This window comes from Eumetopias jubatus, unplaced genomic scaffold (genome assembly GCF_037043125.1).
Source record: "Eumetopias jubatus isolate StellerSeaLion01/CBP00866 unplaced genomic scaffold, mEumJub1_p1.0 scaffold_10, whole genome shotgun sequence".
Lineage (NCBI taxonomy): Eukaryota > Metazoa > Chordata > Mammalia > Carnivora > Otariidae > Eumetopias > Eumetopias jubatus.
Genome location: NW_028274816.1, coordinates 67,506,392 through 67,531,014, shown reverse-complemented (window position 1 = coordinate 67,531,014; position 24,623 = coordinate 67,506,392). Strand labels below are relative to the sequence as shown.

Sequence of the window (24,623 nt, the reverse complement as noted above, 5' to 3'; positions counted from 1 at the left end):
GTGTGTGCTTTCCACTCCTACCCTGCCCTGCGGGGTCCCATGAAGATGGAGCCCCATCTGCCTTACTCACCCTCAGATCCTCACTGAATACATAATGGCTACTCCACGTGGGAATGGGATGGGCTTCTGAACCGCAGGGTCTCCACATGTGAGAGGAGGAAGGCTCTCTCTTCACAGGCAAATTCAACTTGGGAAATCTGAAAGAAGGGACCTGATTTTCTGACCTAGTTCATACTTTTAGTTGGCCTTTCTGTCTTAACAGATAAAACACTGGTAAATTCTCTTCTCCCTGACTCTCCTTACTCTAGATTCCAGAATGACCATGGAGAGGCTTATTCCTGTCCAGTCTCAGCGTCTTTACACATCTCACCTGTTGCTTCATTGTCGAGTGCCTTTAGAAAGAAGCCTCTTGAAGGATCCTCCTCTGACCTCATGTGTTTCACCCTCTCCCTAATTCAGAGGATTGCTGAATCTCACCCACAGATCTCGCACCCAAACCCGAGCCACAGCCTGCAAGTGTCCCCTGTCACCTACGACAAGCTCATGGCACCAGCCCATGACGTGCCAGACGTGAGTTGCCATTCTAACAGCCATTCGGAGTCGGCCTGGCATTGGGAGCTGTCATTCTGGATCATGCTGTGGCTTCAGCCATTGGTGTAGATGGGTTGGCACGCTATCAGATGCCCTGCCCCTCGCTGGCAAGGATATTTTATCCCAGCTACTTGTCTGGGGGCATCCACATGCCTTCCCCGCCTGGACCACACCTGCAGGCCACACCTCCCAGAGCCCTCGGCAGTGGGCGGCCTGTTCATTTCTGCCCAAGGGGGCACTGGCACGAGCCTAGAAGACGGTGGAGGTGTTTCTGGATCTGGGGTGTTTTTAGCAGTGGTGGCAGCGATGGGTGGGCACCCACTCCGGGCTTTTATTCAGGTAGCGGAGTCCTAGCAGCGGCCCAGCGATGGCGGCTTTAAGGGACACCTCGTGCCCCAGCTTATGGCACCGCAGCCTCCCACACGTACTAACATTCGGGTCATCTTCTCGCGCTGGTTCCTCTCATCCTTCCAACAGTGTGATCGCCAGTCCCCTGCACTAACATCCCCTGTGTTTGCCGGACCCTACACGGAGTGGTGGTGTTCTTGGTCGGAGCTTCGGTCTCTGAGGAACGATCCCTCGAACACGGGAACCCGGGCTGGCTTGTGTGACCGGACTGGGCTGGGGCACAGTCTTGACCTCACTGCCCCCGTGGGGGAAGGGGACCCTGGAAGCTCAAAGCTGCTACTTGACCTCTCCGCTAGTTTCGGTGAGGGGTAGAGGTGCCTCCTGAAGGCCGGGCTTGGAGACCCGCCGGCTGCTGTCCCCAGTCACCGTGGGCTGGAGGCAGGGGCTGCAGCAGGGTCAGCAGACAGAAAGGGGTAGACTCGGCTCCAGGCGCAGCCGCAAGACCGCAGAGCGTCCTCGGCAGCCGGGAACTCCTCGCTCTAATGTCCTGTAGCTGTGGGGTGACACAAGGGCCCACGGAGCCCGGAGCTGGATCTGCTGGGGGCAGCGTGACGTCCCTTCACAGCCTCGCCAGACGCCGATGGGGAGCTTAGGGCGCTGACTGGGAAGGAGCGGGACCCTGAGAATGGTAGACGGGACATTTGTGTGGACTTGAGCAAACCCGAGAAGCCTGCCCCGAGGAAGGAGCAATGTGAGCGACTGAATGGTTGGTTGCTCCCTCCTAATCCCCGCACGAAGTCATCCTCACATGCCCAGCGGGCCCCCCTGCTTAGCTGTGTAGCTTAAGACAGAACCCACCTTGCCAGAAGGGTTAGGTGTGTATTGCTCTCAGAGACCGTCTGTCACCTAGGGTAGACATTAAGACCTAGGACCCCCGAGCCCAGCATCATCTTATAAAGGGGGCGGGGACCGGGTGTGGATCCTGCTGCTCTTGGTGTCTAGCTATGTGGGCTGCAGCCTAGTGACTCCCCCATTCTGGGCCTCAGTTTCCGCATCTGTAAAATAGGCCTAAGAACTGGGCTTTCACGGCACCTGCCATGACAGGCCGGACAAGATTTTTGAAGGGCCTTCCCCTTCTTCTTTTGTTCGGGGTAGCACCATAATCCCGAGTGGGAACTAGGAAAACTCCCATTCAGGGGTCCCCTCCTCCCTGGGCCGCGGGGTGGGGGGCAGGGAGTGGGACAGACACAGGACGTGGCCACGTGGCCCTTGAGCGCAGCACCTGGCTTTCCCCGGGGGCCTGCAGAGGAGCCTGCCTCCCCCCACGGGACCAGAAGCCCCAAAAGAAGGCTCTTTAGTGGGGAGAGGGACATGTCCAAGAGCAGTAGCTGAGGACACATGACAGGACATCACAGCCTCTTCCTGGCAAACCCCGTTGGGCTGCTCCACGTGCCCAGCGCTGAGAGCGTGGCCGTGGCCCCGGGGGGCGGGAGCCGTGACATGTGAAAGGAAAGCAAAGTCCCCAGATCCTGATGCCACTGCGGTCTTGCTGGGAGACCTTAGCCAGGCCCCGGGTGCCTGTCAGAGCCTCGCCTTCCCTACCAGAAAAATGGGGGCCTTCCTGCCCATTAAACACAAGGCTCAACACCAGGGACCGGGGACAGAAGAATGGAGAGCGCCTGCCAAGCCTGCCTTCTCCCCTCCTTCCTCACACCCCATGGCTCCCGAACGTCCTTCCTCCTCAGTAAAAGGGGGGGCCAATGATCAGACTGCCGTGGGGATGGAGCAGGGCGGTGTGGGGGAGAACAGGCCCCCGCCCGAGTGCCCACCGTGCGGCTTCTAGAAGCACCCCTGGAGCCCGCGCACTCGGCCACACCTTTTATTGAAACGTATGCCATGCAATCTGTTCAGGAGTTTGAAAAATAACAAAGGGAGCAGGTCTGGAGACCGGCCTTGGCCCAGACACCACCTGGAACAGGTCCTGAGTAGGAAAGGCACATGAGTTACCACCTATTTTGACCGGGCAAGAAAAAGAAACCCCCCAGAGCAAGACATGGCAGAAGAGCGCAGGGCCTTTGGGGCAATCTGCTGGAAGGGGGGCCCGGGGTTGGATCCCCAAGCATCCCCGTGCCCTTGCGGGTGGAAGCGGCCCTCGTGACCTGCCCGCCGGGGAAGGGCTCTTGGAACAGCCCGGATGGGTGCGGGCAACGCAGGAGCGCCACAGAGTAGCACCGGGGCGGGGGCTGGGGGGGGGGGCTGGGCTGGGCACTTCGGGCCTGTGTCTGCTGCAGACCAGGGTCCCAGCCTCGGAGGGCAGGTCCCTGCTGTCTTGAGCCTCTGCTGAAGACTGAGGGAGGGCTGGACGCTGCGGTGGGGCGGTGGTACGTTAAGGCAGCCGGACGCGAGGAAGCTCCAGGAGGCTCCAGGTGGCTCCTGCAGGAACTGGGGACAAGCTGTTCCTAGGCCCAGGGGCTTCTCTGGCTCCTCACAATAGCCCTTTGCCAACAGCACTGAGGAATATGGTGGGAAAGGCGAGGGGTGCCCTCAGCCCTCTGGGAGGGGAATTCTTAGAGGCCAGAGTGGGGCTGGGAGTACATGGGAGGCGGTGGGCGATGCTGAGGATAGTGCCTCTCTGGGGCTCGGGGACCCCCCCCGCCGTGGGCAGGCTGCCCAGCCTCCGTGCATTTCCTGATCTAGATGTTCCTGCCACTGGGTGGGAAGGGGTGTGTGCAAATGTCTGCGGGAGGGGGGAACCCCTGAGCTGCGTTGGCGGTCGAGCTCGGCCCGTGCCGAGAGCGGGGAAGAGGTGAGCGCGAAGGCAACCCCAGGCCGAGTCCCACTACAGCGAGTCAGAGAAAGTGAGGGGTCACCGTGGCCACCAGGCCCCCCAGCACACACACGTCCCCAAGCCCGCCCCCAGCCAGAGGCCTGGAAGGGACACGGTACCCCTGGGGAGGTGCTGTTAACTGATGTCTCAGCCCCAAAGGGACTCTGACTCCAGGGTCACCCTCCAGCCCCACAGAGAGGTGGGCATGGATTTGACCCTTGTGGGAAGGAGGGCACAGGAGGTTAGGACCCCGAGCCCTCACCAGCTCACAAAGCCTACGGAAGAAAGGGTGCTGGTGTGCACCTCCCAGGCCATTACCAGGAGGGTTGGTCTGGGAGGGACCCTGGGATCCCAGCAGGCAACAGAACGTGCGCAGCCAGAAGCTTGCCCTGAAAGAGAAAGATGCTCCGATGTCCAATGTCCACAAAGGAAATCCCTCCACAGAAATGTTTCTTCCCTTTGGGTGGTGAGGACGGTTTCGTGAGGACGGTGTGCCTCCCTCCCACCTGAGCTCCAAAGGGTCCTCTGTGAGAAAGCCCACCCACAGGGCGGCCAAGAGGCCGGCGAAAGGGGGGTTCCCGGGGCTTGGTGCTCGGGCCACGCCTGGGGCTGGCTCCAGGCAGACCAGGCAAATGGAGGGCGGCCACAGGGGACAGGGACCTCGATCTCCTGCTGAGCTGACAGACGAGGGGGCAAGGAATTAAGGGAACAGGTACCAAGGAGAGAACAGCAGCCACTCCATGATGCACAGCCCTGCACATAGCGTCCCGTGCGTGTGTGTGCGTGTGCGCGCGTGTGTGTGCCATGTGCACGCAGGCGAGCTGCGGCGGGTGCCCATTACATGCACTGCAGGCCTTGCCCATGAAGGAGCGTTGCCTCTCGCCTTGGCCTGTGCCCCCCAGCGCCGGGGCACAGGAGCTGGAGGAAGAGAAGGCTGGGCGCTGGTGGCAGGGGTGGCTTGGTGTCACGCCCCTGGGAAGCTGGCACGCCAGGTTTCTAATTGCTCCTCTCCACTCAGGGAATCCCCTTCTCGTCTGCACCAAGGACACAGACTAGGTGGGGGCGGCAGGGGCCCCAAATCAGCCCTCCTGCCGATCACAGAGCAGCGAGCAGCAGGTAGGACCCAGACCGGCCCCAGGGACAGGCCTGGCCACCTTGCAGTCCTGGCCGCAGGCCCCCGCCGGCGCGCCCACGAGAGGCGGGGGTGGCCTCGTGAGGAGCCAGCGTCTGCAGAGTGACCACCGCCGGGACCTCGGCTGCCCGGCCTCCCCTTCACCACGGTAGCTGGACCACTGCCCATCGTTGGCCGGCAGCCTCCGGGGGCCACCGAGGAGCGTCCTTACAAAAATAACTCTGAGTCCGTCCCCTGTGGGGACCAGGTTTCCTGAGAGCACGCGGAGGGCCAGGGCGAAGGCCGCGAGGAGAGGTCTGGCGCGGAGGGCTCCTGCCCCGCGGGGCCGGGGTTATGGCTGGAGGCGCTCCAGGTACTGCGGCAGGGGGTTCTCCTTGACGTACTTCTGGATGTACCAGCACGTGAGATGGGCCTTCAGGTCCTCCTCCACTACAAAGTCCAGAGCAGCCTGGCGGCCGGGCAGAGAGAGAAGTGGTCAGTGCCCGCAGCCCGGCCCCCACGCTCTCCCGGGCGCTGCCCTCCGAGGGCGGGAGCTGGAGGCCACTGCTGCCACCCTTCTTGTGCAGTGGGGGAAACCGAGGTCCAAAGCTTGGGTAAACTGCCCGAGGCCACACGACCCCGAAGCGGCTAAGCCAGGATCGGATGCAGAGGCCCTGGGAGGGCAGCCCAGTGAGCCCAGCAGCAATGTGCGCACGGCTCCGTGCGTCTTGGAAGGCGCCAAGCAGGCACTAAACCAGAGCACGCCCGACCCCGCGCCGCGTCTTGCCGGTCCCCCAGCCCACCCGCAAGGCCCGGGAGCCAGCGCACCCGCCCCATCGACCTCAGGGCCTCTGTGCTTGCCAGGCCTGCAACTCTTTCCGTCATCTTCATGCAGCCACTCCTTTGATGCCTCGTCCTGGACCCTTACCCCCTGGAACCTAACCAGGAGCCCCAGGGCTCCCTGCCCCTTGCAGAGGTCACGCTCAGCTCTTAGCGGGCTTCTGAAGCCCATCAGGGGAGGGGGCGGGGGGTGGGGAGGGAAGCAATGAGGGTGGCAGCCTGTGGCTTTTGTCACCGCTGTGGCTGTCCTCCCCAAGGAGCTCAGGAGACGGAGGGCGAGGGCGCGCCCGGGGTACCCCCTGCCCCCGGTGCCTTGCACGATGTGCTGCACGCAGCTGGCGTTTAATAAGCGTGTGCTGAAACGAGGTGGAAGACAGCCTGGGTGGGGCTGGTTGGTCCGATGAGGGGGAAGCAGCATTTACTGAGCACCTACCAGGGACCCTGGGCTTACATGTCCGCCAGTTTGAGCCTCCAGCTCCACTCGCCCGAGCAGGCCTTGTCACATCTCACCGTGCACACCCCATCTCAGGGCTCACAGCCTGAGACCCTCGAGAGACAAGATTCCAGTCTATTCTCCCATTTCGCAGAAAAAGAAACGGAAGGCCCAAGAAGGCCTCGGAGGCCACACGGTGAACACCTTCGTGCCCTCGGCAGGCAGGGCTCAGGGGAGACACGGCCGGGGAGCGGCCGGCAGATCCCACGCCTGGCCAAGGCTCCGCAGCATCAGGGAGGGGGGAACCCAGCTCCACGGCCCGCCTCCCCTCTGCCCAGGTCAGTAACGCTCGGTTTCCTCAGCGGCAACACGGGACAACCCCCACAGAGCAGCTCAGAGGCGGGGCCCGTTTAAAGGAAGAAGACAGCTGTGTCTGCAAGACCCGGGCACGAGTCCCTGGCCCCAGGGGGGCAGCAGCTACATGGGGCAGAAGGGACAGGGGAGAGAAGGAACGGAGGCGCGAGGTGGGGGTGCAGGTGGGTAGAGCAGCCAGAGGGAAGAACAGGAGCCTGGAGCAGCCCTCAGGGCCACAAACGGAAGGCCATTCTCTGTTCCAGGCTGCAACTCCCCACATTAAGGCCACACCTGCTCTCCAGCTGGCCTGGGCTCTGGGTTGCTTTGGGGATGGAGGGCTTGGGGGTGGGACGGGACGCAAGCCGTCGTTCCCGGACTTTCCTTTATCTCCTCGTTCAGTAAGGGTTTACTGAGCACCTATTACTTTTGCGCCGGGTGCCGGGGTCCCGGCCAGCGAGCTCCTGCCCTACAGCAGGTGTCCGTGGCCCCGGAGGCTTAGCGCTACAGAACCCTAAAGGCCTGGGCCCAGACCTGCTGCCTCCCGCCCCAGAGGGGCTGGGGGAGGGCAGAGTGTGCTGCCAGCCCGTTGCCCGCTCCCAGCTGTAACCTGTTGGCAAGGTGGGCACCGTCTGCCCTCTGGCCACGACGCAGGCCCAGGTCAGCCCCCCAGGGCCACGGTTACCCGCGTGAGAGGGCGGCCCCGTCTCCCCACCCTACCTTAGCCAGGTGCTTGGCGATGCCACGCCCGCGGTAGGCGTCGGGGACCTCGGTGTGCTGCAGGTCCACGATCCGCTTGCCCACATACTCGTAGAGCAGGACAGCCCGGTCGTGACATCCTGCAGAGGGAGGGTGGCGAACAGGTGAGGCCCTGGACACGCTCGGGGCTTAGATCGGGCAAATGGGGGGATGGGCGCTTGGGGCCAGGGTGCCGGAGTTGGACCCAGAATGACCTCTCTGTGCCTCAGTTTCCTTATCCATAAACTGGGGGATATAATAAGGCATCCTCGTCGTGTTTTTTAGAAGACCAAGTGAGGGCATCTCTACACAATGCTAAGGAGCACGTGAGCCTTTGCTGTTCTAAGTCCTCGCAGCACGCACCACCCACCCAGCAGCCAGCCGGCCAGCCATCCTATCTGTCCATCTCTCCCTTCACCCCTGTATCCATCCATTCCATTCGACAGATGTTTGCGGAGCCCCAGGCACTGTTTCTGCTGCTGGGACTCAGCTACAGACAAGCCAGACAAAGAGCCCTGCCCTCGTGGAACTCAGTAGAAGCCGAGACAGAGGATAAACAAGAAAAGCAAGTGAATGTGCATCGGGCCGGGGCGGGGGCGGGGGCGGGGGGAGTGCTGGGCAGAAACAGGAAGGAGCAGAGGGAGTCGGCCATACGGTGTCGGGGGGAAGCGTGTTTCAGCAGAGGGAACAGCCAGTGCAAAGGCTCTGAGGCAGGAGCGGGTCTGATGTGTTGGAGGGCCAGTGAGGAGGCTGGGGTGGCAGGAGCAGTGTGGGCAAAGGGGAGGCAGGGAGGCGACAGGACCAGGTGCTGCAGAGACTGTAAGTCACTGTGAGCTGGGGGCCAGAGGAAGGTCCTTGGCAGGGGAGAGACAGGAGGTGACTCAGCGTTCCACGGGATCCCTCTGGCCGCCACGAGAACAGACCAGGGCAGGCGCACGGAGGCCAATGGGATGGCTACTGCACGAGCCCAGGTGAGCGATGGCGGGGACCCAGGCGTGGGCAGAGGCAGTGGGGTTCGCGAAGGCACTGGACTTGGACGGTGTTGTGCAGGTGTAGCCGGCGGGATTTGCCAGTGACCTGGACGCGGTAAGTGAGAGAAAGAGGGATTGAGGACGACGCCACAGTTTATCATTTCAGGCCACTGTGAGTGTGCGAGGGAAAAAATAAAGTGGATTGGGAGCAAGACGGGGCCATTTAACCACGGGCAGGCCGGGGAGATCCCGCCAAGAAAACCTCGGAGTTGAGGGGGTGGCTGAGGGAGGGAAAGGCAGAGGGCACGCTCGATGGAAAGGCCCTGAGGTTAGAAAGCACAATTCACTGGCTCTACAAGAACACACGTCAACGCCAGGTGTCTTTCTTTAATTTTTTAAAAGCAAATAGTCTTTTGTGTGTTTTAACTTTAAAGCATCTTAGAGAATTCGCTCCTCAATGCCCGGGCTCCCAGCCCGTGGCGAGCATGGAAGGCTGACAGGCCAAGAGCTATCAGTGACCAGACCAGGGTCTCACAGCAAACTGGACACGGCAACAGGCTCTGATCCCGTGTGGGAGGCTTTCTGTTTCTCCCCAAAGCTCCAGGAGGAGGCTACAGTTCATCTTCCCATTTCCAGATGGGAAAGCTGAGCTCAGAGATCCAAGGGCCACAGCGAGTCCCCAGTGAAGCTGGCGGTACCAGGCCTCCTGACCCTCAGCCCCGTTCTCTTTCTGCCCCACCTCTTTGCCTCTGCAGTTCCTTCTGCCTGGAACGCCCTTTCCCCTTCCTGGCCCCAGTGAGGGTGGCCCCAGTCCCGCCGCCTCCCCATACCTCCAGAGCTCCAACGTCTCCTCCTCACGTCCACTCTGTGGCTCTGCGGGCCGAGATGCGGCCGGGGTCCAGCGGTGGCCTCCACTCCACCTGCCCCAGCTGTGTGGCATGGGACTTGGCTCTTGGCTCCCACATCTGTACTGGGGAGTCAGTTCAGGTCACCCAGTACAGGAGAGCAGAGATCAGGAGGCTATTTTGGGCCTGGGCTGGTCACCGGTCACTGAAGGACTGCTGCATGCCTGCCCTGGCCATTTGAGGACCCCAAAACTCAGGGAGGGCCTACTACGTGTGAGGCAGGGTTTGGAGTGCTGTGCCTGCAGCCGTGAAGGAAACTGACTACACCTTCCCACATGGAGGAAGACAAATGAACAGTACCCAGTACCATCATAATAGAACTCGAAGGTGATAAGCTGGAATACAGCAGAGAAGGCAGGAGGGCTGCCATCTTAAATGGAGTCTACAGGGAGGCCTCTTTTGAGCAAAGACCTGGGGGAGGTGAACGATCCAATCCAAAGTGGGATGCGGGGGATGAGCTGTCCAGGTGCCAAGAACAGCATGTGCAAAGGCCCTGAGGCCGAATGTTGGAGGATCAGTGAGTGGGAGGAGCTGAACCCGAATGACGGAGGGAGAGCAGTAGGAAATCACACTCGGTCCTGGCTTTCTCCGGCTGGCCTTTGGGGAGATGACAGGCGGCTCACACCCGTGGGGCCCTGCCACAGGCAGTCCTGTGTTCGGCTCTCTCCACACACTATTCCTCACCACAACAGTACAAAGTGCATAAGAGTCTTACAGCCCTGTGTACAGATGGGGAAACTGAGGCTCCAAGAGGCAGTCACACAGCCTGGCAGCACGTGAGGCTGAGCTCACTTCGAGTCTGCTGGCTGAAACAGGTACAAAAAGGCATCTGGGGTCACCGGGGTGGACGTGGGCTACGTGTGAGGGGAAAAAGCTCTGTAGTGAACCCTCCTGCAGGCCCAGCCACAGCACTCTACCTGGGGAGGAACCAGACCCCGAGCGGACGATCTTGGTGCACCTGGCCTATGGCCGGGCACCCACCTCAGCCTTAGAGGGGCAGCAAACGTCACCCCGTCCCAACCACCCACACCTGACATGGCGCAATCCACCCCCACCCCCCCAAAACCGGCCTGGAGAGCCCCAGGAAATGGCCAGCTTCCCGTGACTCAGGCCAAGATCCTCAAGGTCCTCTGGGCCTTGCCTTCCTCTCAGACTCTGATCTGACCCTTCAGCAGGTCCATGGACATAACCTTCAAAACGTGCCTGGAACCTGGCCATCGCTCGCATCTCCGCCGGCACCCCCTTCCGGCCGCCCTGCTGGCTTCCCTGCATCCACCCACTGGATCCCTGTTGGGGCCCTGGTCCAGCCACACTGGCCTTGCTGTTTCTCACACACACACAGCTCTTGCCTCCCCCCCCCCCCCCCCCCGCCTTTGCTGAGCTGTCCTGGTCGCCTGCTCCGGCCCCGGACCCTTATCTGGGCCGGGTTCCATGCGCTGCCAGGAACTCCAAGCCTCACTGGCAAGGGGGTCAGTGCTTGCCACTGGGGGCCCCAGGAACAAGCCCAGGGCAGGGCAGGGCCCCGAGTTCCAGTCCCGACTCTGCCACGTGACCTCAGGCCAGTCCTGACACGTGTCCAATCCCTCACCTGTCCTGCCTGGGACAATCGCTACCACCCTCCCGGACCTCAGAGTCACGTTGAGATTGTGAACTGTAACTAGTTTTGAGGAAAGTGAAAGCTGCTCTGTTCGTGGGGACTCTGCCCTGGGTTTCTCCACTCTGGGACCCTTCACTGGCCCCAACTCAGGACCCAAGTCCCCAGGAAGTTATCAGGAGAAGGGGTCACCGAGAAATTGTCAGCCCTGGCAGGCGGGGAGACAGGAGCTGGGAATCTGGGTGGGGAGATGTGGGGTCTTTGCAGAGGGACATGATCCCTGCTCTGGCCAAGCCCGCCCTGAGAGGAGGGCCGGCGGATCCAAACCCCAGGCAGAGGCAAAGCCAGAATCCGGGCCTCCGGGAGGGGCGATACATGAGTGGCTCGGAGGGGACGCCGACAAAGGGGCTGGGGTCTAGAGAAGTGCAAGGGGCACAACCCAGCACGGCCAGGAGGCACTGAGGGCAGAGCCTGGGGGTTACCCAGGCAAGTCCATCCACACAGCGGGCTGGGCCCCTTGCCACACCACGCATCCTCTCCCGCTCTCCCTGCTCAGGAACACTGCTCTAGGTGGGTATCATGGGACACTGTGGGGTGGCAACATGGGGTCATGTATGGGCCTCATACCCAGGATTGGGATCTGAGTGCCACGAGACTGGCTGCTTCGCTTTCAGTCCTGCTGCCTTTGGGGGTGCCGAGGGAGGCCAGAGGTACTTACTAACTCTCTGGGGCCTCAGTTTTCCCATCTGCAAAATGGGGGTCAGGAAGGATGTGGAAAGCACCAGGACCCTAGGACACCCCCTCCCCCGCAGATGACCCTCCTCCCTGCAGCACGTGGGACAGTCAGCCCCGGCTGGGAGGGGAGAGGAAAGGTCAAGGAAGGGACCTCCCAGGGGTGGGGGCTCAGTTCTGGCTTAGATGCCTACTGGCTGTGTGCCCTGGTTTCCCCACCTCTGGAATAGTGATGCACAAGCTAGCGTTTCAGAACGTGGGTGTGGGCGTCAGGCCCGGGCTCCAGCATCGTCTCACATTCCGTGTCAGGAAGAGCCAGCCACGCTTCCTTCTCCATCTGTCCAGGACCGGGCCATTTCTCCCCAGCCCTGCTCACGACATCTGGACTACTGCAGTAGCTACCTCCCCACTTCTGTCTTGTGCCACACAATCTGCTCCCCTGGGAGCAGCCAGAAGGAGCCTGGGACATCCCACCCAGCCTCTGCTCAGGACCTTCCCAGGCACCTACCTCACTGGGAGTCAAAGCCAAGTCCTCGTTATGGCTTTCGTGGCCCCTGTACCACTGGCCCCCCATGACCTCTTGACCTTATCTGCTGCTATTCCTCCGATCTCCCTTCTCCATTACTCCACTCTCTTGCTCTGGATACACACCAGGCAGCACAGGCCCTTTGCTCCTGCTGCTTCTTCCTCTTGGAACGCTCTTCCCGCTGGAGCTCTTCCTTCCTTGCCTCCTTTAGGTCTTTCTTTAACTGGCACCTTCCCAGAGCGGCCTCCCGGACACCTGATGGGAAACAGCAGCCCTTTCCCGGCACGCCCTTCTGCTGCCCTGCTTTACTTTCACCAGGCCCTTGCGTTCCAGCACGCTTCACACTTCAGTTAGTGTCCGCCACCCCTCTAGACTGTCAGTCCCACGAGTACTCAGCTCCTAGGGCAACACTTGGCACACAGTAGGTGCTCAACAAGGACTTGTGGAATGAATCCCAGTTCTTCTACCTCCAAGGTACAAGACCCTGAACAACTGCACCACTTCCCTGTGTCTTGCGGTCCTCGTCTGTAGAACAGGAAGAGCAGTTTCCCCTGAGCCCACCCTCACATGCCCACAGCCTGCCTGGGACACAAGGACTTCAGGGCAGACGCTCCAAGCCTGCCCTCGTGCACAACCAGAGTTTGCTGGAAGCTTATCAGCACAGCCCTGCCAGGGGGATGCCCCGGAGCCTGCCCAGGACCTGGGGCTGCTCTGGCTCTCAGCCGAAGCGGTCACCTCTCTCAGTGGGCACAATGAGCCAGTCTCCAGGGCGTGCCCTGCGGTTCGGGAGACTCTAGGACACGCTCTTCCCCTCCCGAGCTGAGGCAGGACGGGGCTCTGACCCCGATCAGCTCCCCCCCACTCCCCGTATACACACCCAGACCCCACCTTCCAGGCTGGAGAGAAGCTGGCGGCCTCCCACTGCTCCCTGGGCTTGGCTGGGGGATCCCCAGGCCATTTTACAGTTAGCCATTTGGGGAAGGCAGGAAGACAAGTTTAGAAATATGGCGAGGCACGTTCAACCTCGACCACAGCCAACTCTAGAGGGCTGGTGTCCTTTGGCTGTACTGATTTGCCGAAAAAAAGGAAAACCCCAAACATTCCCTTTTTCTTCTGTCTCTGTGAACGTATAGAGGAGCCTCCTGAAACGCCCCCCCCCAACAGAACCAGAGGCCTCTCTGGAACCTCAGAAAAGAAGATTTGAAAAACCACAAGGACCCTCCACACAAGAACGGCCAGCCCTGAGTGTCAAGGTCAGCTGGGCCACGGCAAGCGCCATGCTGGTGGAAGGACTTGCATCCACATGGGAAGAATGCTGTGTAAGGTCATTTGGGCCCAGGGTCGAGGTCTGGCACTTTGTGATACAGGGCAAGTCACTCCTTCCCTCTGGTTCAAACCTCAGTTTACTCATCCTTAATGTGGGGTGAAAATGCCGCCATCACAGTAATGCGGTGGGGCCTGAGAAACCTCCATGCCCCAACCCCAGGCCCTCCTGACTGCGTCCCAGGGCAGGCTGGACAAGCCCGGTTCCGGGGGTCAGACCAGGTAGGATCCTATCCCTATCCCAGCTCTGCTCTAACTCACTGCCTGACTTCAGGCAAGCCTTTCCCTTTTCGGAGGCTCTGCCTTCCCTTCTCAGAAATGGGCACGATGGCCTCTGAGGGCCCTTCTGGCTTGGACACTGCCACCGGGGGCCCAGCTGGGCGGGAAGAAGAAGTTATTAACGCAGAGAGGGGGTGCACCGGGAGTTCATGATCCTGGATTTTGTAACTCTATTTTCTATCCCCCAGACCTCTTAGGGCGGAGGGGGGATGGGTTAGTAAGTGGTGGAAACTTTCTTTACAGGAAATGAAGACTTGACTCTGCTTTCTGGTTTTTAAAAACAACCACCGGTCCACGTTGAGCGGCATGTGCTATGTGTTGCCAGCGCTATTCTAAGCCTTCTTTACTCTCATGACAGCATTTCATCCCTACAACCGGGGGACAGGTGTGCACTGGTGTTACTCCCATTGCCGAGATGGAGAAACTGGAGCACACAGAGGTGAGGCAACTTGGCCAAAGACTCAGGGCCAACAGGGCTGATGGTGACACCTTCCCCTCCACAGTCCCCACTGAGGCAGACACCCCTGTCTCCCTCAGCCCGGGTCTGCCCAGAAGATTCCCCCAACCACCTCGGTGCAGAAAAACTAAAGTTCCCAGCGGCGGCAAGAGGCCACTTAGCACCCGGGGAAAGGGCGGAGGTCACCGTTGACCCACTCTCCAGGATCTCCAACCGCAGCCCGCAGGAGGTGTCCAACAGCGGAAAACTGCCGCGCTTGAGCAGGTGCGGGTCCCCTGTGGCTTGAAGCCGGGTGCTGGCGGCAGAGGACCCGAGCTGGCCCTACTTCTACCTCTGCCTTCCCGGGAGGTCCCCTGCCCGCCTGCCCGGAGTGCTCCGCGTGGGCGCGCCTCTCCCCGGCCGCCCGCTCCTCCCAGCCCCGCGACTCGGCCGCGCCCCCACGTAAGCCCGCGAGCGCAGCCCGGGGCCTGCTCCCGGAGCGCTGGGCGGAGCGGTCCCGGAGCGGCGGCCGCCCGGAGGCCACCCCGCGGCGCGCGCTCGCGACGCCCCTCCCGGGCTGCGGGCCGGGGGCGCGCGCCCCAGCTAGGGGGCGGCCGCGGCGGGGCCCGCTCGCTCGCAGACAAAAGGCGGGGGCGGGCCGGACGCCGCGTTACCGTTGAGCCGGACGGTGAACTGGCGGCGCCGGCGGTCGTGCTCCACGCGGATGGGGCAGCCCTGCTCCAGCGCGCCCAGCGGCACGGCGGCCGCCGAGTGCGCCATCTGCGCGCCGGGCAGCGGCCGCTGGGGACCCGCGGCCCGCGCCGGTTCGGTGGGGGCCGGGCGCGCGGAGGGGTGCGCGGGCCGGCAGCGGCGGCGGCGGAGGCGGCGGCGGCGGCGGCGGCGGGGACGGGGGCGCGGGGCGGCCGGCAGCCCGCGGCCGGGAGACCGCAGGCGGCGGCGCAGAAACTGACACTCGGCGGCAGCCGCGGCGGCGGCAGCAACAAAAAAAAAAAAAGGAGGGGGGCCAGGAAATCAGCTGTAAGGTCACGTGCGGCGCGCAGCCAGTGGGCGCACGACCTTTTTGTTTTGATACATTCCATTCAACTCTTAAAGGGGCCGTGCGCCTCCCTGGCCGCGTTCCACTCGTCGCTCCAAACAAAACAACGCGAGCCGCATCCGCGCCTGGGACACTTTTCCCTTCCCTCTTGCGTTAGACCCACAAGCAACTTTAGGCCCCCCACACGGACCCCTTCTCAAAAAGATGTAACGACCTATAGGGAATTCTAATCATCCCCTCGAAGCCACCATTTATTAAGCACTTGCTGTGTGCACCGCCTGTGCAAAGCAAAGCCCTGGTAAGCTACTGGGAGCGCTCAGTAAGGACTCACTGAACTCAATGAAAATTCTTCTCACAAGTCTGAGAAATAGGTATGCTCGACTCCATTATATGGATGAGGAACAGAGGCCCAAGGCACACAGCTGTGATTCGAAAGCACCAAAGGGAGAATTGGTGTTGAGGATCCCACCCGTATGCAGGTGTGGCTGGTGAGGAGGAACAATCCTGAGAAGCCTTGTTTGGGATAGGGGTGACATGCCAGCTCACCTCAAAAGAGGCGGAAGTGTAGGAAGAAGGCTTGAAGATCCCTGGATCCACTCCACAGATGAGGAAATTGAGTCCCAGAAAAGGGGCAGGGACTTACTCCCAGGACTGTGGGTGTTGGTAGTGGTGGGGTTGGCAGATGTCTTTTCTGAAAGGGGACATGACCTGACTTCCCCCTTCCCTCATCTGGTTCGCATCTCCCTCCCACCCATTGCTGCTTACCAAACACATGACTACAGGTTACCTTTTCCTAGTTTGTGTATTAAGATGTAAGCTTGAAGTTTATTCCCATGTGACCACTACCCAAATCACAGTAGAGAACGTTCGCTGTGGTTCCCTCACTCCCTTCAGTCCGTGCCCCACCCTTGGAGGTAACCACTGTCCTTGACTAATTTGATTTTCCTAGAACTTCACATAAACAGGATCATATAGTATGCACTTTTTAGTGTTCAGTTTCTTTTGTTCAACATTTCTATCAGATTCATCCATGTTGTTGTATCTTTTTCATTGCTGAATGGTATTCCATTGTGTGCGTATACCGTAATTATTTTATTATTCTTATTTATTTAATTTGTTTAAGTAGGCTCCACACCCAACGTGGGGCTTGAACTCAAGACCCTCAGATAAAGAGTCACGTGCTCTATGGACTGAGCCAGCCCAGCGCCCCACCATTATTTATTTATCCACACATCTGTTGGTGGGCATTTGTGTTGCTTTCAGGTTTTGACTATTATGAGTAAATCTTGAACACCTCCTTTGGTGTCCCTACTCTGGCATTCCTGCTGGGTGGCTACCAAGAATGCTGGGTCTTACAGAAGGTGTAAGAGAATTTGCCAGACCTTTTATGAGACCAAATTATGAGAAATTGCCAGAACTTTTTCCAAAATGGCTGCACCATTTTATGATCCTAAGAACAAATTTGAGAGTTCCATTTGGTGTTGTCATCCTTTCAACTTTTCTGATGAGTGGGAGGGGGTCTTTTGGTGGCTTAAATTTGTGTTTTCCTGATGACTGATGATGTTGAGCCTTTTTCAAATGATTCTTAGCCATTTGCATATCCAATTTTTTAAATTTTTTATTGTTATGTTAATCACCATACATTACGTCGTTAGTTTTTGATGTAGTGTTCCATGATTCATTGTTTGTGCATAACACCCAGTACTCCACGCAGAACGTGCTCTCTTTAATACCCATCACCAGGCTAACCCATCCCCCCACCCCCCTCCCCTCTAGAACCCTCAGTTTGTTTTTCAGAGTCCATCGTCTCTCATGGTTCATCTCCCCCTCTGACTTACTCCCCTTCATTCTTCCCCTCCTGCTATCTTCTTCTTTTTCTTTTTTCTTAACATATATTGCATTGTTTCAGAGGTACAGATCTGTGATTCAACAGTCTTGCACAATTCACAGTGCTCACCATAGCACATACCCTCCCCAATGTCTATCACCCAGCCACCCCACCCCTCCAGCAACCCTCCGTTTGTTTCCTGAGATTAAGAATTCCTCCTATCAGTGGGGTCATATGATACATGTCTTTCTCTGATTGACTTATTTCACTCAGCATAACACCCTCCAGTTCCATCCACGTCGTTGCAAATGGCAAGATCTCATTCCTTTTGATGGCTGCATAATATTCCATTGTGTATATATACCACCTCTTCTTTATCCATTCGTCTTTCGATGGACATCTTGGCTCTTTCCACAGTTTGGCTATTGTGGACATTGCTGCTATAAACATTGGGGTGCACGTACCCCTTCGGATCCCTACATTTGTATCTTTGGGGTAAATACCCAGTAGTGTAATTGCTGGATCGTAGGGTAGCTCTATTTTCAACTGTTTGAGGAACCTCCATACTGTTTTCCAGAGTGGTTGCACCAGCTTGCATTCCCACCAACACTGTAGGAGGGTTCCCCTTTCTCCGCATCCCCGCCAACATCTGTCGTTTCCTGACTTGTTAATTTTAGCCATTCTGACGGGTGTGAGGTGGTATCTCATTGAGGTTTTGATTTGGATTTCCCTGATGCCGAGCGATGTGGAGCACTTTTTCATGTGTGCATATCCAATTTTATGGAGAACTTCTTTAAGCATTTTGTGCATTCATTTTTCTTCTTTTTGATTTATTAGAGGTTTTTTTTTTTTCATAGCTTGGTTGTGAATCCTTTGTCAGATATATTTACTGAGAATATCCTAGCAGAATTTCTTTTTAACAAGAGTCCATTATATCATGGAGTTTGGAAACAAAAACAAGGCTGAAGAGTGAGTTATTATGTACAAGGAGACAGAATTATGTACAAGGGGTCAGAGGGGGCCTTGACCTCAGCTGAGTCACAGCTGGCTACAATCCTGAACAAGCAAGATGTGACCTCGTATATGTCTCAGGTGACTTCTTTGTCTCCAAAGAACTTGCTTCCGGAAAGTCCATGAACAGGCCATTCTGTTTCCCACTCTGAGCCTTTGCTTGTGTTGTTGCTCCAACATCACCGCCTCCAGGAAGCCCTCATGGATGCTTCCCAATCAACCTGGGTTCAGGGGAGATTCCTCTCTGAATGAGTCCCTGTCAGAGTCCAGTGCACACCAGGCCTAGCAGAAGAGCCCAGAATCCTCCCTGTTTTTGATTCCTTTCTTTCTCTCCTAGCTTTCAATGTCTATTAGCTTGCTGAGGTCTTTAAAACTTGCAGAAATCCTTTGTGAAACAAGGCGGTAGATCAATAAAAGGTACAGTGAGCAATTAATATACACCAAGCTGAATGGATTTGCTTTATCTTTTCACCCCAGAGCATGCTGGCCATGAAGGAGACCTTGGGCATGGGTTGCTGAATGACTGTGTGACCCCAGAAGTTGGAAAGCAAAACTGGGTAGATGAGCCCTGGGTCCTTAAAGCCCCTGTGGCTGGGACCTGGTGGGGCCACATGGAGACCAGGTCCTATCTCTAAGGATATCATTCATTCGGTCAATTAGTAATTCACTTAGCAAATATGCAGTGAGCACCTATTGTTGCCTGGTACTATTCTAAGGGGACACAACAAAACAGACCAAGCTCCTTGTCTTTCAGGAGCTTACATTCTAGCAGAGAGAGAGACAATAAGCAAGGAAAGACCATACATGGTCCATCTGATGGAGACAAATGCCCCAGAGATTCAGCCAGGAGGGATGTGGGCCATGCTTCTGGAGGAACTTTCAGTCAGGGTGGCCAGGACATACCTCAACTGACTTGGGGTCTTTTAATGAAAGATTTGAAGGAGGTAAGAAAGTGAGTCAGGAGATGTTGTGGGGGAAAAGCGGTCGAGGCAGAGACAGCAGCCAGTACAAAGGCCCTGTGGTTGTTTAAAGAACACACTGAGGCCAGTGGGGTGACGCATAGTGAGCTGGGGAGAGGGGTGAGACCGAGGGGCCTGGGGGATAGATTGAGGGTCCTCGCTGGCCACAGTGGGGCCGTTGGCCTTGATTCTGAGCCAGGAGGGAGCTACGGGAAGGTTTTGAGCAGATCACGGATGCAATCTTAGGTTTTTGTTTTTTTCTTTTTAATATTGGAAAATTTCAAATATACAGTATATATAAATACATTGAAAGTAACATGAAGCCCAAGGTACCCATCATGGTTGAACTTTTCATTTTGGGTTTTTTTTTTTTTTTAATTTAAAACATTTCAGGTCATGCTTACATACAGTAAAAATGACCTCTTTCAGCACATAGCTTTGACAAATGTATACCCTCCTGTAGCTAGCACTGCAGCCAAGTTATGAAAGTTTTATCATCCACCACCCCCCCCGGAGTCCCTTGAGCCCCTTTCAACCCTCCCCCATCCCACCTCTGATTTGTCTCGCCTTTTTCAGCAGGTCCTAGAAATGGAGTCATGCAGCATGTGGCTATCTGTGTCAGCACGGGTTCTTTGTGATGTGCCCAGGGTGCTATGCCTGTCAGCAGTCGGCTCCTGTCCATGGTTCCATAGCATTGCATGGAACTGTGTAATGACCTCGGCTGTGAAGATCCCTCTGCCTCCTTAGTGGAAAGGAAAGCCGAGAAGCAGGGGACTCCTGCAACCACTCCAAACAAGCAGGGACAACAATGGACAATGCCTGTCGTCCTGGGCTCTGCGGTTGTCGCAGAAATGCAATGTGGAGGTAGCTCGTAAGCGTGGCATGCACACAGCCACCGCATGAGATAGGACAGGGGAATTGAAGCTCCATTAGGAGGAGGCTCCCTGCGGAGGAAAGTGACAGATTTAGAATCTAAGCCAGTCTGTCTCCAGACCTGTGTTCTTAGCGCCTCTAGCTCTATACCCCTGGGCCTCAGTTTCTCTACCTGTGAAATCGAGTTAAGGGGTATGCATAACCTCACCAAGCATCCCAGTTTCCTGCTATTGGAGGCTGAGACCCAAGCAGGCCTGGCTCGTCCATCCTGGCCCTGCTGTGAGACCCCAGGCCAGACTGGGTCTTCTCTGGGCCTCGCCTCCCCTCTTGTAGCCCTAGCTTACGCCGCAGGACCTCAGCTCTGCCAGGCCTGTGTGGAACGAGCATGGGCGCCGTGGGTGGGATGCCTGCCCCGCTCACCAGCCCAACATTCTTCCCAGTGAGCCCCCACCCGCTTACCTCATCTGGACCCCAGCCGCCCCCACGCCCATGGACAGAGCCTTCACTTTTCCTTTTAATGCCTTTACTGTTCTTCTTTCCTGCCTTTCCCTTCTTTCCACAAGGGGTGCTCATTTAAAAGTTTCAGAATAAACAAAAAAAAAATATCAGCAGGATAAAAGCCCCTCAGAAACCCTACCTCCAAAGTCCACCACTGTTTGCAGGTTGGCTGCGTGTCCTTCTAGACGTCCGGCCTTCACTCACTCATTCATTCACTTGCTCATTCAATGTTTATTGAGCCACTGTGTGTTCTGGATTCTGTGAACCAGTCACGAATAAGGCAGACGAAACCCCTGCTCGCCTGGAGCTCTGTACACAGACTGTTTTCCAACACAAATGTAATCAAATCATATTCACTGTTTCGCAGTGGGTTTTTTTCCTTTTAACAATATGCTGTGAGCATTTTCCTTTGTTAATATATGGAAACCACAGCTCCTTTTTAAGAACTTTTTTCCCCCAAGGGTTTTATTTATTTATTTGAGAGAGAGCAAGTAGAGAGCACGAGTGGGGGTGAGGGGCAAAGGGAGAGGGAGAAGCAGACTCCCTGCTGAGCAGGGAGCCCCATGCGGGACTCGATCCCAGGACCCCGGGATCACGACCCGAGCCGAAGGCAGACGCTTAACCGACTGAGCCACCCAGGCGCCCTAAAACGTTTTTACATTTACTTTTTGACGAGGCAGTATGTTGACACGTGTGAAAAGCTAAAGCAAAATACATGCAGGCAACCAGGAACCATCTACCGGATGCCCATGTCTTCTAAGCTCCCCATTCCCCGCCTCACACACACAAGCAGTTTTACTTGTTCCTTATGAATTTGTCCAGACTTTACGCACATACACCTGGGTACATCCAAGGAGATACTCTTTTTTCCCATTTTTAATCCAAATTAGCAAAGGACCCCAAAGTGTGGCGTGTCACCTGCTGGGATGTCCCTGGAGGCCAGCTGTGCCGGCTCAGCCCGGTGTCCCCGCTCCACAGCTGTGCAATCTTCCATTGATGGCATCTCATGATGTTACTGGCAGATGACGAGACCCTAACCATTCTCTTAGACACAGTCCTTTACTGATGGCTATTCGGGTCATTTCTAAATATAGCGTGTTTGTCGTCACTGTTGATTCTTCCATCTTATGGAGACAGTAATTAACCAGTTCCCTGTGTTGGGCATTTAGGTCAACTTCCAAATTTTTCACTGCATCGACGAGAATGTTTGTACAGATGTTTTTGCCTACCTTTGCGACTGTCTTCACAAAAACACATCTGTTCCCCACAGCATCTCTGGAGTGCTCTTCAATGCCAGGTGCTGTGCTGAGGGCTGCATGTGTGTGATCCCATTAAATCCTCACACTCACCCGGGGCAGCAGGGATCATACCCATGAGGGCACGGGACTTCGGAGAGGCTGAGAACTGTCTGTAGTCTTCTCAGTGGTAGGGAGTGAGCTGGGATTCAGACCCAGGGGAGGCTGAGTCCAGAGTCTGACACCCCAAGCAGAGGACAAGCCACCAGATGGGTCCGACAGGACCTTCCCAAGGGCGAGGATGGCTCCCTCCTGAGAAGACCGAGTCTCTCCGAAATCATCTGGAGTAGATCGGGGCCGAAAGTGCAGTTGCCGAGGGGCCCAGGCAGGCTACGTGATGGAGAGAGCGGGGCTGCGTGTCGGACAAAAGGGAGCAGTGTGGACTGTGGCACAGTGCGGACACCCTGCCCCGGGCAGAGGCGCAGCTGCTCTTCGCTCCGGCTCGGCTGACTGTCCCATGTGGGACACCTGTCCTGGTTTTTCAAGAGGAGCTGGAAATCAAATAATACAGTGAGGTCTTCTTATGTATAAATGACGGCAACTGGTTAGAAAACACAACTATGTGTGTCTGCTGCTAACTCTTAAGTGGTTGGTGGGGAGAGGGAGGGTCTGGAGAGCCTAACGGGCGATGTATCCCAGTGAAGGTCATGTGCACATTCATCATGCGGCTCCGGCCGTTTTTGGTTTGTTTTTTTTTTCCCCTGGAGATGTAGACTTTTTCAGAATAAAAAAATTAGGGGAAAAGAAGAGACCAAACCAAATAGAATAAGCAATTCTGGGCTAGATCCTGGTTCAAACAAAAAATCCAGCCATAAAAGATACTCTTCAGAGACAATGGGGTAAACTGGAATATGGATCATGTATTAGATGGAGTCATAGCTTCTTTCTTTGAGGGGATAATCATGTTGTGGTTACAAGTGAGAATGTTCCTGTTCTTCATGCTGAAGGGTTTAGGAGCAAAAGGTTATGATGGCAGTAACTTACCTCAAAGGTTTCAGAAAACAGTGTATACCTACATGCGGGAGGGAGAGAGAGGCAGAGAGACAGGAAAACATGTGGGCGAAGCATTAGCAATGGCCATTCCAGCCTTCAATTTCTTGTGTGCTTGAAGTTTTTCATGATAGAAATTTGGGGTAAAAAAATGTATGTGGGTGCTTGAAATGACCCCCTGTTTGCCACCTATCATGTAGCTCAACTAACCCCCATGCCAAATGGGGAAAATGAGGCCCAGGGAGAAGGAAGGAGCTTCCTTTGCTTTTTGTTTGTTTGTTTTACTGCTGATTTACCTTCCTAACTCCTTTCCTCACCTTTGTGCGAGAGTGGGCGCTCGGGCTGGTGGCGACAGGGCACTTCCTGTCCCTTGGTCTCTTCTTTCCCCCCCACTAGAGCTCTATGACAATGGTTCTGTTAGAGTCCCATTTTACAGAGGTGGAAACTGAGGCCTAGAGAGGGGAAGTGACTTGACTGAGTTGCACATCAAGTTGGGGAGGGAAGCGGGTCCTCAGGGATTCCTGTCTTCCCTCTATGACCTACAGCGAGAACGCTGGCTTTGGAGTCAACACGCCAGGCTCTGCCACCAGCTTTGCTGTGTGACCTGGGAGGCTGACCTAACCGCTCCGACTTATAGTTTGGGGTGAAGAATTAATGAGGTGATGCGTGAGCAGGCTCCGGATCCGCTGCCCTGTGAACGTTTGCCACTGTCCCATGTCACTCTGTCCTGCAGTCCCTGAAATCTCAGAATCTCCCGCTGTTAACACCCACCCGGCCTGCCCCAAAGAGCCATTGCTCCCCCCTCCAGCCCTTCTTTTCCCCAGTCCCAGACCCACCTAGCTGCTATTGCCCCCCAGGTCTCGCCCTGGCTCTCTGTGTGTTTCCTCCTCTCAGGGTTGGCACAAGGCTTAGACCCATGACATCACCCTTCTGAGCATCAGGTCCCCCCAGCCCTCCCTCCACCCCCCACCCTGCACCGTGTGGCTCAGGGCTTAGTGTCTTTATTGACCTGGCTTCCCTCCTCCTCCCTAAGCTTTATTGTTTTTTATTTTAAGATTTTATTTATTTGACACAGAGAGAGACTGAGCACAAGCAGGGGGAGCTGCAGGCAGAGGGAGAGGGAGAGGGAGAGGGAGAGGGAGAAGCAGACTCCGTGCCGAGCAAGGAGCCCAATGCAGAGCTCGATCTCAGAATCCCCAGATCATGCCCGGAGCTGAAGACAGCCACTCAACTGACTGAGCCACCCAGGTGCCCCCCTCCCCAAGCTTTTAGGGTATAGTTTACATACCATAACATTCACACGGTAAGTGTGACTTTGATGACTTTTGACACAAGTATACAGCTATGTAACCACCACCACAAGCATCCTATAGAATATTTCCTTCACTCCCCAATTTTCTTTGTGCCCTTTTGCAGTTAATCCTCCCGCCCCAAGTCCCTGGCAAACACTAATCTGTTTGTGTCACTGTAGTTTTGCCTTTTCTGGGCGGCACACAAATGGAATCATATCTGATGTCACCTTTTTAGTGAGGCTCCTTTGACTCAACATAATGCTCTTGAGAGTCACCCATGGTGTTGCTCAGTCCTTTTTCATTGCTGAGTAGTATTCCACGGACAGATGTACCATAATTTGTTTTTCCATTCACAAGTTCATGGACATTTGCGTTCTTTCTGTTTTAATTATAATGAAAAAAGCTACTATTAATATTTGCATACAGGTTTTTTTTTTCTTTTTCTTAAAGTAGGATCCATGCCCAGCGTAGAGCCCAACATGGGGCTGAAACTCGTGACCTTGAGATCAAGACCTGAGCTGAGATTAACAGTCAGACACTTCACTGACCAAGCCACCCACGTGCCCCTACATAGACGTTGTGTATATGTTTGTGTGTGTGTGTGTGTGTGTGTGTGTGTGTGTGTGTCTAAACACAGGTTTTTATTTTTCTTGGGAGTGGAATGGCTCATAGATAGGTGTATATTTAATTTATAAGTCTGCCAAGCTCTTTTGCAGAGTGGTCATACCATTTTGCATTCCCACCAGCAAGGTTTCTACACCTCCTGGCCAACACTTGGAATTGTGAGTCTTTTAAAATTTTAGTCATTCCAATAG

The 24,623-nt window shown here is 56.4% G+C and overlaps 1 protein-coding gene across 1 annotated transcript; it reads right to left on the bottom strand.

The window, feature by feature from the left end:
* Positions 1-2,802: 2,802 nt before the first annotated feature.
* NATD1 (N-acetyltransferase domain containing 1) lies at positions 2,803-14,835 on the bottom strand. Its single transcript, XM_088027918.1, has 3 exons — positions 14,680-14,835; positions 7,222-7,340; positions 2,803-5,346 (listed from the first exon to the last, which is right to left on the bottom strand). The coding sequence occupies exons 1-3, from the start codon at positions 14,783-14,785 to the stop codon at positions 5,230-5,232; spliced, it is 342 nt and encodes a 113-aa protein (XP_087884044.1). The 5' UTR covers positions 14,786-14,835; the 3' UTR covers positions 2,803-5,229.
* Between the last annotated feature and the right edge of the window lie 9,788 nt (positions 14,836-24,623).